This window comes from Scyliorhinus canicula, chromosome 17, assembly GCF_902713615.1.
Source record: "Scyliorhinus canicula chromosome 17, sScyCan1.1, whole genome shotgun sequence".
Classification (NCBI taxonomy): domain Eukaryota; kingdom Metazoa; phylum Chordata; class Chondrichthyes; order Carcharhiniformes; family Scyliorhinidae; genus Scyliorhinus; species Scyliorhinus canicula.
This window is the reverse complement of record NC_052162.1, coordinates 36,309,448-36,328,527: the sequence shown is the minus strand read 5'-3', so window position 1 is coordinate 36,328,527 and position 19,080 is coordinate 36,309,448. Positions and strand designations below refer to the sequence as shown.

Sequence of the window (19,080 nt, the reverse complement as noted above, 5' to 3'; positions counted from 1 at the left end):
CACTGTCATTCACTCCGTTGTCAAATAACTGGCGGATTTTCACTTCTTTGGCTCACTAATGAAGTTACTGGAGAGAGCAATCGATGTTTGTGGAATGGTATCCTTACAAGAATCGATGCCAGTTGACAAAAAATATTTCTTTAAATAAAACACGGTCCATCAATCCACTTCAGAGAGTCTATGTGCTCAAGACTGTGATTTGTACTTTATATAGGTGTATCAGGACAAGTGTCCATCTCCCAGGGTTTGATGAATTTATTGCATAAAACCTTTCACAATACTCTCAGGTTTTTTGCAGTTAAACTTTAGATAGTTTTAACCACCGATCATGCCACAAAATATATGGTACCATCATTCACAATGTTGAATAAATGAAATAATACAACAGAAAATCTTGCAAAACTTATATTTATATGATATAATTTTAGAAAAGAATGAAATTAAGTGCAATTACATAATGCAAGCATGCAAATGAATGATCCTCACCTCTTATAAATATAGGCATGATCCATCCATGAGTAAATCTGCTATTGTCAGTATTTGAATCTCGAATCTTGCAATATGAAGAGATTTAAAATGTTCCTTTTTACTTGTTATCAGTTTCAGTGGGATATGAATATGAAACTTGTCCTGACTTGATACTGTGGGAGAAAAGGACAACAATTCTACAGGGGTTTGAAAAGGATGCTTCCAATTTAGGTGGATGGTCTTTGGATAAACATCACGTTCTGAACATACAAAGTGGTGAGTGTCTCTAATCTAATACAGGCACCGGATTCACACCAGTAATTAATTCATCAGAATCGTGCATGTCAAATTTTCATTATCATTAAAAGTAACAATATATGCTGATTTACCTCCCTAAGACCTGGCATCAGGCAAACCAAACAATGAAATGATGGTCTCTCCCTGCCCTATGAGCCATGGGTTTGGGCAACCTCAAACCCAGTTCCTAATGGGCATGGATCAAAAGAACAAAACATAACTGTTCACTTGACACAAAGTGCCAATCTCAGTCAGAGAGACCCCAGGATGAATGGTGTAGAAAATGCTTTTCGGCATTTTCTTCTCGGCTGGTGCTGAATCATGTTGTTAATTGGTGGAGGAGGTTTTGCTCTGCATTTAATAAAGTTGCATCTGACCTTGGCATGATTGGTGTTCACACTGAGGCCAAAGGGATCTATATCTCTCCCCCCAAAAAAGCCAAAGTTTCTAGTATATCAGTCACTAAATGTGTACCATTACAAGCTACAAATGTAATACTGGCCATAAGTGAGAAAACACTTCAGAGATCAACACATGAAATGGGACAGGAAGCCCTTGGTTATGTAAAAAGAGGTCTAATGCTTATTGGGGACACTATTCAAATCTAGATTTCCCTGAAGGCAGCTAGCCCAAAGAGCATAATGGACTGTAAAGCGTTTTGGAGTGCAATGAAGTTGTGAAAGGCATTATGTAAACATATATCTTTCTTTCTTGCTTTTTCTGTTCCGATCCCAGTTGATGTTATAACTGGACGGGTAGATCCCAGAATGGAACCCTGGCTCAAAAGACCGCAACTTTGTAAAATAAAACGTGGAGGAACAGAGGCACAGGACCACTAATTAGTTTTAACAACAAGGAAAAAGCCATCATTAAGGATGAAAAAATTGGATTATGTTGCAATACTCCTTTAGTCCCCACTTAGTTTAACAATTTCACACAGGTTTTAGGATGAACATGGATTACAAAGTACATCTTAATCTACAATATTCTTATTAACACAAATCCCTTTCACGCACACAAGGTGATTGTGGGAAAATACACTCTCCACTCTGAACCCCAACTGAATGTTTGTGGATTTTTCCTTAGAATCCCCCCACGTGATTGTCACATGGGAATTTCAAAACTCCACTCCCTTAGTGGTTTGCATTCTGAAATCCAACTTTTAAACAAAGCTTACAGTTCACTTTTCACAACGAATCCAGATCAGGATTTCACACCAATCCCTTTCGGACTTCTTTGTCGTGACTACTGTGCAAACAGCTCACAATTGCTTCAGCGTTCAATTCCCATACTGTTTTAAAATAGCATCAGACACTTGTTTTACTTTTGAAGACTACCTCTGCGCTTTACCCTGATTACTGCAAATATCTTTTTAACTCAGAACACGTTGTTTTCTCTTCCTTGAATTCTTCTGAACAATACCTTGGATTCTGTTTACTTAACTCCAGATTTATTGGACGCTTCTCCTCATTTCTCTTATTTCCTTAAATTGCTGGACTTTAGATTTCCGACATCTGTTTTCTTATCCATTGCTCCATTTTATGGCTTTTCTTCTCGCAAGGCTGAAAGAGGTGTTGCCTCTTTAGCCTTCTAAAACCAGCAGAGCTGTGAGAGCTGCCTGCTCTCTGTCTCCAACTGCACACAAATTCAGCTAAAATTTAAATTTAAAAGCTTCTGTACCTTACAAGATCCCAGTTGCTGGTTTATTATTTTTCACACTGTAGCCCTCAATAAGCATAATAGAAACACAGTTTGAACTTAACCAACCCCCACACATACAAACAACTTTATCCAGCATGAATCTAATTGTAGGTTTTACTTTCGCATGCACAGAACCATTAACTTAAACCCATTTAAAATTACACCTTATTTCTAATATTTACCAATACAAATATAAATCCCTTAAAGCTACTTTTGTTTTTCTAACACTTTTATCTTCCCTTGAAAAGAAAATCAAGCAGTGTTACAAAAAAATGCTCATTCCCATTTTTTAAACAGACAGATATTCATCCAGCTTGTCAATACATTAGTCAACCTTAAATGAACCATCTTATTTCAGCATTTATTGCACACACCAATATCCATTACTGGTCACTGCTGCATGGCTGATTTCACTGTCATCCATTTTCACAGTAGGGTGTCTATCATTTCATAATTTGATTGACAGCTATAAGTAGTTGCAAACACTTTGATGTGAGATTATAAATTCCAATATTTGTTTTTATCAGGGATTATGCACTTGAATAAAATGTTTATTCTCATAAAACTTTATTTAGTTGAAAGAATGTAAATATAGTAAATGTTTTTTATGAATGAGAATTTTTTTCAAAAGAGTGAAGTCTGCAATAGACATTTTGAATTTTATTCTTTGGAACTTTGTTCTATCTCAGCTCTGCGTAGACCCTAAGGTCTGCCCATGATGGAGTCTGGATGAGTTGATATCATAGGTGCAAGGGCACAGGGTGACGGGTGGGAGGCATGGGTTGGTATGAGTTGACACTAAATTGGCACAGAGGCTATAAGAGACCATGGGAGGATAGTTGAGGGGCATAAGTTGGCATGTAGGTTTTGATGGGCTATGGGGTGGATTGGCATAGGTTGGCTTGGAAGTTATGAAGCCTTAAGGAGGTGGGTGGGGCATGGCAGTGGCATGTTTCTGGCATGAATGGGACATGAGTGTGTGTGGCGGTAATGGGTGATGTGAGGTGAGGGCTGGATGGATATTTCATGTTTCAATCTTTGCTTTTAAACTTTGGGGACAGTTCTAGCGCCCTGAGGGAGGCCTTATGCCCAACCCACCTCTGCACTCGGCATCCTCCTCAGTTTTCCTCGGGTCATCGCCCCTGACTTCTGATCCCATTCACCCCACAATCCTCCCTCCTCTGCTCCCTCCCACCGAACCCCGCCGATCAAAGGTCTAATGGCCGGTGTACCATTTTTAAAAGTCAGATTTGTTTATAAAAAGGGAATACAGGAGATGTGTAAGTTTATCAAAGGGTGCTACATCAAGATTCTCTGACAATTATCCACACAAGGATTTGAAATTCTGAGTTTAGGTATTTTTTTTAAAGGAAAGATATATTCTTGTGAGGCTGAAGATAAAAATGACTCGATGCAAAGTGTTCAATATGTTAATTGGAAGCCGTTTCCTCCAGAAAATAACCAATAGCAATCCATCAGCACATCTAAGTCATCAAAAAAACACTTTATGCTCATTTTATCAGAAAACCCCCTGATCTCTGTCTGTGAAGAGAGAGCAATTATAGAGTGAAAGAGGCATCATGAGCTGCAATCAGGTAGCAAATGTCAGGTTGAGAAATAGAAATTAGACTTCAAGGACTTGAGACGCTGCCTTGACCATAAGACAGCAGGCAGGGGAAGGCTTTGTTTAAATTAAATAACATGGCCTACTGCTGTGTGGTAGTCTGTTCCTTATTTTCATATCATTATGATCAGATAAATGTTACCAGTTCAACTCCAGGAGTCTGGTCGTCTGACTTACTGAAGGGTGCTTGGACCAGTTATGTCATAAATGTGAACATGAAATGGAATGTGCAAAGTAAAGTATGAATTTGAAATTGACTGAAGTTTGCAAACACTGGTCGAATTATTTCCCATTCTCTCACCCGACTTCACCTATCTTCATTTGGTCTTGACTTGCAAAGTGCATTGCCACAGTAGATCAATTAATAAATAAAATTGAAACTCATTCATGGATTTCACAAAATGCAGAACAGAATCGTAAAATACAATTCAAAGTATTAGCGAAAGTCCTAGAATACTCTTTAATAGAAATGTAGCTTTAATTATTCAGTTGCTGTAAATTTGCAACACTGATATTAACCCCTACATGGTAAGAACACTGTTGTCCTATTGTGCTAGAGAGTGATTGTTTTCAAGTACAACGTCAATCTGCACAGGACAGTTTGACACAAACTGCAGTTATTGCAGTAATGTTCCTAAATCACTTACTGAAATCCATTAAACTGTCAAAACACTGCAGCCAGTGTGCAATATGGATAATAACACTCATAGGGTGCCTATAAGTGCCATTCAGCAATCTTATTAAATAGAAATTAAAATTAAAAATTGTTTATGTATCCTACACTGACAATGGAGAGGTTGGCTTTCCATTGGATTTTACTCAGCTCTAACTCAATGTTGTCTGGCGACTCACAAGCCAACTTTCCACGTAGCTTATTGCTTCCACCATACTGTATGCTGCACATTTGATTCCTGGTCTACTTTATGCAGTGCTGATAATCCCAAATATTCTCTCCTGTTGGTGGTTGGTCAAGGCCATTCTCACCCTGCCTTGATGCTAACTGACTGGGGCCAGTTTGTTTGTTCCATGGCACTCTCCGAATACTTGGCTAGGATTGCTCTTTCCATCTCCCAATATTGGCTGCTTATATTTCATGCTGCACGCATTTACCTGTTTGAATTTGGTGCATGTGGGCACATTTCAGGGGAAGGAATCATATGGTTCACATAGAATTGTGCTCAATGTTAAGATTCAAGCACATGGCAACTGGTTATCTTAAAGTTACATAGCAGACTACTTAATAATACTTGGGTTGAAAAATTGAAGTCTGGTTACACAGTTTAGTTTTCTAAGTTGTCAAGCGACTCTTTTCCTCAGAGAGAGAAGGATTTGCGCATATCTGTGAGAGTGTGCTTACTTTACTCAGAGGTCATGTAATTGTGAAAGCCTGCAGTTGAAAACTTGCAGAGTTTACCAGTAAGACTAATTAGCCTTTCTTCATTTTATTCCCTCCAGCATTTTTAATGTTATAATCTATTTTAAAATTTCCATTATAGCAAAATAAAACATCAGGATGAAAAACACAATAGAAGAACAATTTTGCCTGACATTTTCCAATTAAAGAAGGGTCAGATTTCTCATATCATTCCAGTACTGAAGAATAATTGAGACTGAATCCTTTCTGATGCGTTTTACAAATTACATATTATAACTGGCATTATTCTTAGTGTTATGCATAATATTTAGCAGGCGGAATTTTCCCAAAATTTGACAGAGTGTCAGGCTCTGACTGAAAAACCTGTGTGTTTCTCTCCAGAAACACAGGTGAGTTTTCAGACCAGATTGTCTGGCACCTAGAGAACAGAAAATCTGGGAGCGTAGTTTGCACTGTCACTCTGGCGAGTTGGGCCTGATAGCGGCAGATAGCGCCAGTAAGGTTGGTTCCACAGAGATCGGGGCACCATCATTAAAGGACACAGACTTGGCCTTAAAGCCCTGGGGCCTCGAGGCACCTTCACATACAACCTTGATGTGTCATTCCAACTGATTTTTGCTTTTGAAAACCAGTATTGATCCACACCGGCATGACGTTGCGCCGCTTGTGCGGGGGTCGATCCATTGTGGGCAGACGCTACAACGTAAAGCCATTTAAGTCCATTTAATTGCATTCAAATTAATGTAAGTTCGTTTCATGTCCTTTCATGGGGCTGCTAGATCTCGCCTAGCATGTCTCATTTTGAATGTTGGGTGCAGTAATGACAATTAAAGGAAACATCTTTCTACTCCCTGTGTTCTAAATTGCATAAAATTAATTGATGATAGGTGAATTCAGTTACAAATAGAGAAAAGAATGTTTTCCTGTTTTGTGTTGCAACTAATCCAAACATAACTCATTTGTGGCATTGAAATGAACAGCCTTTATTCTTCAATTTAATTATAAAAAACATCAGTCATTTTTGGATCGAAGACCAATTAGTGGCAATTTAACACCTTTATACTCATATCTTTATTTAGTTCAACAAATTGAGTTCCGTAAATCATGTTAGTCCATGACTTCGATTTATCTTCTGTTGCTACAGGGAAATATAGGGTGAAAATTCTTCAGTATAATTTCCCTTAAATATTTTGCCAAGATCTGTCCACGATAGCATATTATTCCAATTGGAAATGTTCTTTGTATCCTTCGTACTACATGACACAGAAAAAATTTAAGCCATGCTGAAAAGTGAAAGTGAAAACTATTTGACAAAAATTATATCAGCAATGATTTTAGTATAGTGAAGGGTTCAAATACAATAGGACCAAAAATCTTGGAGTAAGACAGGAAGTCAAATGAAACATCTATATTTGAGTAAGACTTTCGCAACACACCACTAAGAACACAATGAAGGAATGAAAATATTTGGTACATTTAGATGTGTTTATTGATAAAACCTTGAAGAGGTATGATGAGAAATCAATTATCTGGTTTCAATCTGGTTGGATGGTTCCAATGGCCATTTCTGTTCGTAAAATTCGTACATTTCTGTGACTTCAATATTTTGCTGGAATAATTTTATAGGTTTATTTTGTCGTTGATTATGTTTTCCAATGTGGCCAAGAGGATGACCTATTGGCCAGTGACAAAGTGAAGGTAAGATCGATAAGGTTGCTGGTAAATGGAAAATTGGGGTTGTTATTGGTATTGCACTCAAATTAGTTCTTCACGGACAAACTGTGGTGATGTGCATCACTGTAAATACACAAGGGGTTAATGTAAATACATGTAGACTAGCTAGACACTAGTGGGAGCACCAGAGACATGACAAACAGACACTCAACCAATAGATCAGTTAGATAGGACACGACCAATGGGTATTCACGATACACACAGAGGTGAAACGACCACAGGAGGGCATTACACCAACCCATATATAAAGGACACCACACACATGATCTGCCTCTTTCCAGTGGTGACAGTCAGTGAGTACAGACACAGGGTTGATTCAATATCACACCCACCACGTGGATTATAGCAGTCTGGTTAGTCAGTATGAGTAGCTATAGAAGGATAAACAGTAGTGGCGAACCTGAGTAATAGAAGTGTAAATAGTTTAATAAACGTGTTGAAGTTATCTCCACGTCTGAACCTTCCTTTGTCAAGTGCACCACAAGGAAGCCGCTTATGCTACACCTATATCATAACAAGACAAACTGGGCACCAAAAGATTGTCTCATTTGGGTCTGCCTCTTCTCCCTTCTTCAGCTCACCAGGTTCCTGCACTTCAGCTGCTTGCCTGATAGCTGGTGGCGAGGGCTTTCATGATGGATTTGGTATGCAACATGCAATTCACCACCATGGGTTTTGGGACGCGTTCAGCCAAGGCAGCATGGTGGCACAGTGGTTATCAGTGTTGCCTCACAGCTTCAGGGACCTAGATTTGATTCTGGCCTTAGGTCACTATCTGTGTGGAGTTTGAACTTTCTCCCCATGTCTGTGTGTGTTTCCTCTGGTTCTCCTTTTTCCTCCCACAGTTCAAAGAAGCGCAGATTAGGTGGATTGGCTGTGCTAAGTTGCCCCTTAGTGTGCAAGTTAGATGGGGTTAGGAAGATAGGGCAGGGAAGGGTGCTCCTTCAAAGGGTGGGTGCAGGGTTGATGGGCTGAATGGCCTTTTCGTGCACTGCAGGGGTTCTATGGGTCTAATGTTCTGCAGGGCTCTTCCAGAGCAGCATTGATAGCAGAGCCATGGTTTCAGCATGCCAATATCTCTACTATCACACTTCTTGTGGCAGCATGGCTCTCAATGTCCACATGCTGCCCATGGCTCTCAATGTCCACATGCTGCCCATGGCTCTCAATGTCCACATGCTGCCCATGGCTCTCAATGTCCACATGCTGCCCATGGCTCTCAATGTCCACATGCTGCCCATGGCTCTCAATGTCCACATGCTGCCCATGGCTCTCAATGTCCACATGCTGCCCATGGCTCTCAATGTCCACATGCTGCCCATGGCTCTCAATGTCCACATGCTGCCCATGGCTCTCAATGTCCACATGTCAGTCAGCAGCCATCCTTGGGTTTTCAATGGTATCTGATATGCAGTTGGCATAGCAGTGTGCCACAGAATGAAGGCATCTTAACTGCTGCCAGGATACTGGGCATTTGCTTGCATGATGTACTTCATATCATGACATATTTAGTCCAGTGCATGACTGTTCACATACAGTACCCACAAAGTGATGTATGTGTACAGTCAGTGGCTACCTGGGGAAGCCTGAAATGCTAGCAAACTCTTGTGCTTGCCTCAGGCAAGAGAAAATGAAATGCAGCTAGCTCACCTTGACCACCTTTGTGAACTCCATTTGCAATAGTTATCGGCAAATTGAAGTATTATTAATATTTCCAGCTCTCATGTAAGCAGCCAGTTACACAAGTTTATCACCATGGGCAATGTGGTCTTTTCCCTGTTGAAGTTGGAGTTGCAGCTACAGAGGTTGCAGAGAGTCCATCCTTGTTAGAATGCAGAAATCTTGCACATTATACCTTGCTGATGTTCAGCATTGCTCGCTGAATATCCTGGAAGGTTAAGAATGCCTACTGCATGTCTTACGTCCCCTCCTCCCCACACATCCAGCACCCTATCCTGCTCTGCAATACCTCTACTCATTCTCCAGGTCATGCTCTATTCCAAGGGGAAAGCTTTCCAGTGCACCATAACTGGGAGCAACTAACTGATTCATAAAACTTGAGTTCGGCAAAAATTTCTCCAGCACCTAAACATACCGCTGTCACTATCCCTTGAAACAACCACAGGGACATTAAAAACTTGCAGAATCACAGCTACAGCTAGAACTGACCAGCGACTAACCTGTAAACAATTGATGATTCTTTTAAAAAGTGTTGGTGAGGATACTTCAATGCTGCATCATGTGTGTTCAGCTCTGAGGAGAGGGTATTGTCCAGAGCATTGAGTCCAAAATGGCACCATTGGCATCAGGTTCAGCATGCTGACTGGCACCATGTTCTGCTTGCTGTGCATACTTCCTTCACCAAGCCTTTTACCTACAGGGAGTAAGGCACGATTCATGGCAGAGGTGTGAGCCCACACAGCAGATGGTGTTTTGTTCCTCAAATGGCTTCCTTTGTTCCCAAACAATGGGAAATGCTGAGTTCAATTCCCCCCTCCCCTCCCCCGCAGAATTATTGAAACTTAAAGCACAGAAGAAGTTAATTTGGCCTTTGTGCCAGTACTAGCTCCGTCCCTTCACTTTTAAGAAATAAAATTACAGAATTGCTGGTGATTTTGGAAATTCACCTTACCAAGAATAATTGCCTTCCAAAGAAGAGGAGAGAAAATTAGTGAATAAGAATGAGACAATAGTTAAATAGGATAAATTAAAATTGGAATGAGCTTTAAGTTAATTTGGTTCCAATTGCTTTTGGTTTACAATTACATTTAAACACGTTATCACATTGGAACAGGTTCATCATGATGCCCATTGTTGTCTTTTCACAATGTGAGAGGAGAAGTTTGCTGGTGCTGATCACTATCCTAGTTTACCTTTGATTCAAATCTGTGGTCATCACTTCCCTGAAGGACCACGGTAGTATTCTAATCACAAACTGTCCAACCACAGCCCAAACCCATTGTGTTATCTTTCTTAACTATTTCTTCCTTTTATTTTGTATTCAGGAATACTGCACAAAGGAAATGGAGAAAACCAGTTTATCTCCCAGCAGCCACTTGTCATTACAAGCATCATGGGAAATGGTCATCAACGGAGCGTTGCATGTCCAAACTGCAACAGCCTGGCACATGACAATAAACTCTATGCACCAGTTGCCGTGGCATGCGGCCCAGATGGCAGTGTCTACATTGGGGACTTTAATTTTGTACGCCGGATCTTCCCATCTGGAAATGCCATAAATATTTTAGAATTGAGGTATGATGTGCTTGGACTGTTTTATATGTTAGAGTTTCAAACCTAAAGTTCAACTATTGCAAGCCTAACATTTCAAAGATTTCACTGTCATCAGGATGGTGAATGTATAACTAACTGCATATTCTATGCACTTTGAATCTCCCAATAGATTCCCCGAGGTTCTTTTTTAGCCCAGTACATTTAAGTGCTGGTGTTACTTCCAGTTCCAGTAAATTACGATGCATCCTGTTTTCATTGTGTGGTTTCTCTCTTCGGAAGCCTGTGGCTGATGATAAGCTATGATTGTAGAAGCAGCAATAGCTTTCCTGGGTAGCCACTTTTCACAGCTGGGCTGACGTAGTGTATGCAAGTTGGTTGTTAACACTGTTGGGCGTCACAGTCATGCCCACTGGCATATTCACAGAAACAGAGACAGTTTTTGAGTAACCCAATTATTGGGGAAGTGATGTTCAGAATGAGCGGAACAGACCGTTTCACCATAGAGGGAATCTGTGGGAAGCCATATTCCAGCCATCTCTTTGCTTCGGCAGATTCACATGCAGGACCACAGGTTTGGGGCCTACACGAGTTCATTGATGGCCTTCGGCAGTGGAGGGTTGGGAGGTGTGGGGAGGGGGTGGAGGAATCTGCCCAGCATGGGTCCACATGTGACTCCGCTCTCATTCCATCATGTTTGACTCTTAATTGCCCTCTGAAGAGGCCTAAAAAGCCATTCAGTTACCACTACTTTATCAGAATAAATAGGAATGGGAATTAATTAAGGCCTTGCCAGCAATATACACATCTCAAGATTTTTGCAGGTAAGGCTGCAAACATTTGCCTTTCTCAGATGATGCTCTTCTCCTTGTTGAAGTGCATCCACATTGCAATTTATGGAATAAAATTTCACTCAATATTTAATGGACTCTGTTCTGTATCTTAACAGAAATTTTAACTGGTTTAATATTAATTATTCAAAATATCCACTATAATTATTCAGAATATCCACTAAAAAATCAGCATGATTTTTCCCAGTTTTTGTGTATATTTTTTATTAAATTTTATATCCTTTAAATTGATTTACAGAGTAACTAATTCCTGTTCTTTTTTTTAATCTCTGATCTATTGCCTTTGTGATTCTCAACTTCAACAGAAACCGAGACATGAGACACAGGTAGGTTAAAATTTTGAATGCTTTTAACTCGCAGTTGCCAGTTTAAAGTTGTCCCCCACCACCCCCAAGCCAAAGGCATTTCATATTCTTTAAATGAAGTGCTCAAATGTAGAGCTTGAATCATGCCTTGTAGTTTGTGGGAAAACTTTTATATTTTATAGTAGGGCTGAAACTCCAGAACTGTGCACTTCCTCCAAAAAGTCCATGGACTTCACCTTGCCCAGATCATACTGTGTTCTATATGATCGCAGCAATATGCAGACCACGAGCCAGTACCAGAAACTTTGGCACCACCCCACCATTTACTCAGGGCTGTGAAGAAAACAAATGGGTGGGGAAAGGGGAGGATTCTGGACAGGTTCCCCAGGCATCCTGCTGAAACTAACTGCAGGGTGCCTTTAAAATCTTCTCAATGGATTTTCCACCCAACCAGATCTGGGAAGGGCTTTCCCTTGTGCAAGATTGATGGGGGAAAAGCAACTGGGAACGGATGCCAGGTAAGTAGGAAATCACAATGCAGTGCTCAGATGGTTGGAGATCATGGGACTGAGACAGAAAGAAGGCAGAGGTCAAAGGAGGTGAAGAATGTGGGAGGGTGGGGTAAATAGGAGATCACAGATGGATTGAGAGGGCTGTCAGTCAATCATGGGATGTGTAAAGGGGTTTGTAGCATCCCCTCCATCTCTTGGCCCACAATCTCATAGATCTGGCATTTCTTCCCTACCTCTTACATGCAGGGATTCCCAAGATCTGAGAAACTTGGGTTCCTGGGTTTTAAAAAAGATCCTGTCAAAATATAGGGTTTTGCAGGCCAACTTGCCTTCTGAGAGCATATTGGTTGCTGCCACAGATCTGCCTCCTTTAAAACTGATGGATGGATTGGGGGTCAGGTTTGGGATTTTACAAGTGTTCCCTTCTGTCCACACTGAACTCACCTGTCCTTGAGGATAAAAATTACCATCTAAATGTCTGCAGCAAGGAAATCACCTGTACAATCACAATTCAAAAGCAATTACACTACTTTAATGATACATTTTAAAATCATAGCATTTATTTATGGTGCACTGAAGATTCAAAACTGCAATATCTCATCTGTTTGACTGTTATAGGTCTATTATGTCTGTTAAACAATAATATGAACTGTATGTGTCACACAAATGTTTCAAGGTTCATGTAAAATACTGTGTCGCATATTCATAATGTCTAATATAATATTTGCAGAATACAAAATGTTGCAAGGAATGCATGCTTAATCACGAGGGCAAGCTCTAGCTCACTGTGAGTTGTGTTTGTACCGGAATTCAACAAGTATATAATGACGCAATTAAAAAAAGAAACCGTACTCAATTAATTTTGTTTGATTTTTGCTGATGATGTTGTCATTACAAACTGTGCAAATCAGAATGTATGAGTACTTTGCTACTGCTGCACATCGTTTTTGCATCTGTTGGGACTGCCGCTAAAACATTGACCTGATAAAGTGGAAAATTGCCCACATCCACAAAAAGCTGAACAAATCCTGTCCGGATAATTGCCACCCTGTTATTAGATAAATGATGGAAGGCTGAAAGTGCTATCAAACAACACTTAATTACTAGTGCTCAGTTTGGGCTCAGACTTCATTGTAGCCTTAGCCCTAACATGGATAAAAGAGCTGAGTTCCAGAGATGAGTGAGAGTCACTGCCGCTAATATAAAGGCACTGTTAGACCAAGTTTGGCACCGAGGAGCCCAAATGAAATTGAAGTCAATGGGGATCAGGGGAAAAGCGTGTCCACTGGTTAGAGTCAAAATTAGTGTAAAGGAAGATGGTTGTGTTTGTTGGCAGCCAATCAGCTCAGTTCAAGTACATCACTGCAAGAGTTCATCTGAGTAGTGTCCAAACCACAACCATTTTTGGTTGCTTCATCAATGACCTTCAGTCCCATTTACAATGTCCTGATACATGCGGGTGGTGTGTCCTTCCCACTCATACGACCGCATGCTCCTCGCCCACCTCAGAATCCGTTCCTTGTCCTGGAATTTGTGGAGCTCCACTATTATTTCCCGTGGTGGTTCCCCCGACTTGGATTTTGTTGAAGCGACCTGTGAGCCCGGTCCACCTCTGGGGGCTTGGCAAAGACCTCCTCCCCGACCAGTTTTCCAAAATAAATTCCGTCGGGTTCCTACCCTCTATGCCCTCCAGTAGCCCAATGATCTGGAGGTTCTGCCACTGAGACCTGGGGCGGGATTCTCCAACCCCCTGCTGGGTCGCAGATTCGCCGGGGGACGGCATGAATTCCGCCCCGCCACTCCGATGCTGGCTGCCGAATTCTGTGGCGCCGATTTCCTGGCAGGGGCGGGGTTCACGCCACGCTGGTCGCGGCCCCCCGGCAATTCTCCGGGCCCCAATGGACTGAGCGGCCAGTCCCGCCAGGATGGGCCATGTCCATTTCACGCCGGCGGGACTGGCTGAAAATGGGCGGCCGCTCGACCCATTGGCATGAAATGGACATGGGTCCATCCCGGCGGGACCTGGCTTGGAGGGCGGCTAGCGGAGTACTCGGGGGGGGGGGGGGGGGGGGGGAGGGGATCCGGCCCGGGGGGGCGATCGGGGCCCACCGATCTGCGGGCAGGCCTGTGCCGTAGGGCACTCTTTCCCTCCACCCCGGCCAATGTAAGGCTCCGCCATGGCTGGCGCAGAGAAGAAACCCCCTGCGCATGTGCAGGAAACATACTGGCGGTTCTGCGGAGATAAACTCTCAGCTTCTCTGTCGATGATTGGGCCAACATTGGTGATCCTGTTGGGTCTGCCATGCTCAAGTTTGGACTGCCACGTGGGTTCCCCTTGTTCTGGGTTTGGGTTCTTCCTCTCTTTGCTCTTGCTGGTCTTGCGGCCTGGCTGCTGGTTTTCCTGCATCTTAGTCAGTTGGGTGGTGAGTGAGGGTTACGTTGAGGAACTTTTGTTGCCCGTTTGTTAAAAAGATCTAATGTGAAGTTTCTAGGAGAGAGCATCTTTCGTGTGTCCGCTCAGCTCATGGCCGCCACTGGAAGTCAATATCAACATTTATATAGTGGGCACACTTTTGATTTAATTAGAAATATATCACTATCATTTAGGTACAGAGTAAAATAAAGTTGTCATAGACCCAGATGACCAGAGGCTGCTTTCCCCTTTGAGGGGGCGAGCTGATTGGTGGTGATTTAACCTGAGGGTCACCACACCTCAGGTGAGGGGCAAGATTGAGAAGATGGGACCTTCTGGAATAACTTCAGCTGGTACGAATATAGCCTGTGGAAGGCTGAAGTCATACACTGAAGCAGTCCAGTTAAGATAACTAACGTGAGAGAATGCAGGATTTTACACCAAAATTAAAAGACCATGGTAAACAAGGTGCTAATTATTGATGTTTTGCTGTAGGAGATTTTCTTGTGGATTGATGTGACAGAGTGACAGATTTCCTGTCGGGTGAGATGCTTAACTTCCATCAGGCAGGCAGCTTGATGCCAGCTGAGAGCTGGCAAAACTTATTAAAAATACAGCTGGTGGATCAAGTGTTTGTGTCCAATGGGACATAAAGCAGACACCACATCAATGTTTAACCAACCAAAGTCAGTCATGCCATCCGTCAAGCATTTAAAGATAAGGACACACAAATTGTTACTTGTGCCACTCAGCAACACGGCTTGTAGCAGTTGTTCTTCATCCGTTGGCAGCACTCGCACAGCGAAGGCAACTAGAATTGGTATTTCATCATTGGCGTCAGCTGCTGGCTAATAGCTTCTGAGAGATTGTTCCAGGAGTTACTGAACAGACAACAGCGGCATGGCAGATGGTCAACCACACCCAAGGGTATTGTAAACCAGACCTAGAACCTTCCAAATATCATAATATAGTACTGCAACTCAATGCTCCACATGTACACTAAAATCCACTGTAAATTATAAAGTTAAAATGGCCTCATACAAACATAGATATCTGTTTCTGAGCGGCACGTACTACATAAACTAATCCCCGAATGCGGCGCAGTAAAATACAGGATGTGGTTTGTTTCAGGTTGTCAATCAGCTAATTTCTTTGTTCATGCAGTTCATGCTGCTTGTTTGTTTCCAGGGAAGAAAGTGTTATTTAAACTTTGAAAACTTTCCAGAAGGACTTGAGTGTCATTACACCTACCAGGGTTACAGATTACCTGGTATGAGGAGAAAAGACGAGTTAATACACTTCATGGTCACTTGTGCAAGATTTTGGGTTGTTTGCCACGGCAGTCATTGTTTTTTGAAGGATCTGGCCTCGGGTGTCTGCAAAGTGTCCCTGGTAAATACGATGACAGTTCAAAAGTCACCTTGACTTGAAGAACATTGCAAATGGGAAACCACAAAGTTATCAGACAGTAACATTAGAACATAGCTGCCCCGTAATATTGCCAGATTAAATCACATACATTGTTATTTCTTAATAACACTTTTGCTACTTTTTAACACGATACATTTCGAGTCTATAAGGAATGCAGGAAATAGAAGCCAAGAAAAACTCTCTAACTTCTGAAATGCATTTCTCTTGTTTCAGTCATAGTCCTGCTCATAAGTATTACCTAGCAGTGGATCCCGTTTCCGGATTGCTTTATCTGTCCGATACCAGCAGCAGGAAAGTGTACAGAGTGAAGTCCCTTGTTCAAACCAAAGACCTCCTCAGGAATTCTCAGGTGTTGGCTGGAACTGGCGATCAGTGTCTACCATTTGATCAGAACCACTGTGGAGATGGGGGCAAAGCATTTGAAGCCTCTCTCACCAGTCCCAGAGGTAAAGTACATTCTCAATCGACCTTTGAATTTAATTTCATCAGCACCTTTCTAACTACTTAAGATGATGAATTTTTCAGCAAATCCATTGGGGATTGGTAGTTTCATATGGTGCACTTTGCTGATGTCAGGAGAGACCAATTTATGAGGGGCAGGTTCTGCCATCATTTCTGCATTTAAAATGGTTATCAGGTTTCAATGTGGGTTGATTTTCTTTTGGCATTGGTGTCTGTTTTCAAGTTGCTGTCGACCATCGCCATGGTGGCATGCACCGACCCACAGATAATGCTGCCATTTTCATGCCATTGGCATGTCTCCCAGGTGTAAAAATCAATGATTAGGGCCTTCATGTCATGCTTGCAAACATCCTTGAAACAGAGCTTTGGGCATCCTACTGGTCTTCTGGCTACCTTGCCATAAAGAAAATTCTTGGGAATTTAACTTCAGCTACCTGATAAAATTAATTCTTGTTCACCGCTCAAGAAACATTATTTGCAGCAAAGCACTCAGGAAATCTGCTGGGTCTAATGATTGTATATCAAATATTCAAAAGCAGGTTGCATCTGAAGTAATTTGCAATACAGTGCATAATTAGGGTGTATCATGTCTGTTTGGTAATACAGCAGAGTTTTGTCTTCAAATAAAAAGCTTATTATAATCATAGATTAGAAATTATTTTGTGTAATGTTGGCGCACAACAAGTTAACAGATTGTTTGGTTTGGTTTATTGTCACGTGTACTGAGGCACAGTGAAAAGTATTTTTCTGCGAGCAGCTCAACTGATCATTAAGTACATGGAAGGAAAATAAAAGAAAAATAAATACAAAATAGGGCAACACAAGGTAACACAAGATTGTGTATGTATTTCCCCAATATTTTACTGAAGGTGTTAACCTGCTTAAAATAGATTCATTCCCCTGTGAAAGGAGTGAGATGCAGAATGTGAAACAAATGCATACCCTTCATGCAATTAGAACATAGAACAGTACAGCACAGAACAGGCCCTTCGGCCCTCGATGTTGTGCCGAGCAATGATCACCCCACTCAAACCCACGTATCCACCCTATACCCGTAACCCAACAACCCCCCCCCCCCCCCCAACCTTACTTTTTTAGGACACTACGGGCAATTTAGCATGGCCAATCCACCTAACCCGCACATCTTTGGACTGTGGGAGGAAACCGGAGCACCCGGAGGAAACCCACGCACACACGGGGAGGACGTGCAGACTCCGCACAGACAGTGACCCAGCCGGGAACCGAACCTGGGACCCTGGAGCTGTGAAGCATTTATGCTAACCACCATGCTACCGTGCTGCCCCAAATTGTTAATCCAAAAAGTATGTGTCAGAAGTAGGATTCGAACCCACGCCTCCAGTTGGAGACCAGAACACCCAGCTTACAATGCAAGGACTTCACTCCTTGAGTCTGGCGCCTTAGACCACTCGGCCATCCTGACACCCTGAATTTTGGACATAATGGCCGTGAATCACCCAAAAAAATGGCTAAGGGCACAATCGAACCTAATGGGGCTGCAGTTAGATATGGGAGCTCAGCGGGGAACGCTGAGGCCACACTAAGTCACATTTCCTGCACTGAGGAACCCCGCTCAACAAAACTCCTCAGTGCAGGCAGAGATGGGGCGCCTTTTAAAAATGGCATCCCATGGCGGCCATGGCCTAGATCTGACTAAAATCCATTGAATCTCCCTTACCAGGTCAGGAAAGGAATTCCTTTGTAATCTGTAATCATCTCTTTCTGCCATTTCCATGGCCATGGCCTCATCGCAGGCCTCCTCCTACATCCGCCTATTGTCTTTACTGAGCTAGGATTGGATTTTATTGCACTTAAGGCTTCCTGCAAAAGTATTTCTCAGGGTGATTTCAAAGTTTGTGCCATATCCATGGTATCAAGAGAGTTTCTTTGACTCCAGAATTTAATCTGCTACAGTCTACAACTACTTCCTTTGACTGACTACAGCTCTCAATGCAATTTCATTCTTAGTTGTTCCATAGCATGAGTCCAGAATCCCATTCATTTTGGTACATTAGGGAGATGGTGACGAATTGGTAATGTCACTGGACTCAAAATCCAAAGGCCCAGACTAATGATCTGATGAGACAGTTTCAAATCCCTCCATGGCAGCTGGTAGAACTTAAATTTAATTAATAAAAGAAAAATTCAATTAAGTGGAAAAAAAACCTGGAATTCAAAAGCAAGTCTCAGCAATGGTGAGCATGAATCTTCCTCCCTTACCTTCTCTGGCCTACATGTGACTCCAATGTTACAGCAATGTGGTGGACTCTTAACTGGTCTCCAGGGAAATTATGAATGGGCAGTAAATGCTGGCCTTCCCAACAACGGACACATCCCACAACCACATTTTTAAAAATATTCCATAGGACTGGGATCTCTCAGGCAATGCTATTGAGAAAATACATCGAAAGCATTTTGCCCCATCAGGGTCATATACTTTATCCTCATCTTCTATTTTATTTCTTCAGCCAAGTTTGAAGCCTTTTATAATTACTTTGTAGGATTGAATTAACCTGTTGTCCCAAAATATGCCCAGTGTGCCATTTATTTACATTGGCTTTTGTACTGTGCTGATTTATTGAATTGTACATGAACACGATATGCACATGGCGCAGTCTCTTAATCTACTCAAACTTCTTCAAAATCAACTTTAGAGGT

The 19,080-nt window shown here is 41.9% G+C and overlaps 1 protein-coding gene and 1 non-coding gene across 6 annotated transcripts in view; one reads left to right on the top strand and one right to left on the bottom strand.

The window, feature by feature from the left end:
- The window catches only part of tenm1 (teneurin transmembrane protein 1), a 1,865,819-nt gene that overhangs the window by 1,697,835 nt on the left and 148,904 nt on the right, over nt 1-19,080 (top strand). For all 5 annotated transcript variants that reach the window (XM_038774907.1, XM_038774908.1, XM_038774910.1 and 2 more), the window contains 4 exons: nt 601-744; nt 10,205-10,454; nt 11,587-11,607; nt 16,156-16,388. In XM_038774907.1, the coding sequence (XP_038630835.1) occupies nt 601-744; nt 10,205-10,454; nt 11,587-11,607; nt 16,156-16,388 (648 nt within the window). The remainder of the gene's footprint in view (nt 1-600; nt 745-10,204; nt 10,455-11,586; nt 11,608-16,155; nt 16,389-19,080) is intronic.
- Nucleotides 17,732-17,845, bottom strand: trnal-caa. The gene is made up of 2 exons: nt 17,808-17,845; nt 17,732-17,777 (listed from the first exon to the last, which is right to left on the bottom strand). It is a non-coding gene; the product is annotated as a tRNA-Leu (tRNA).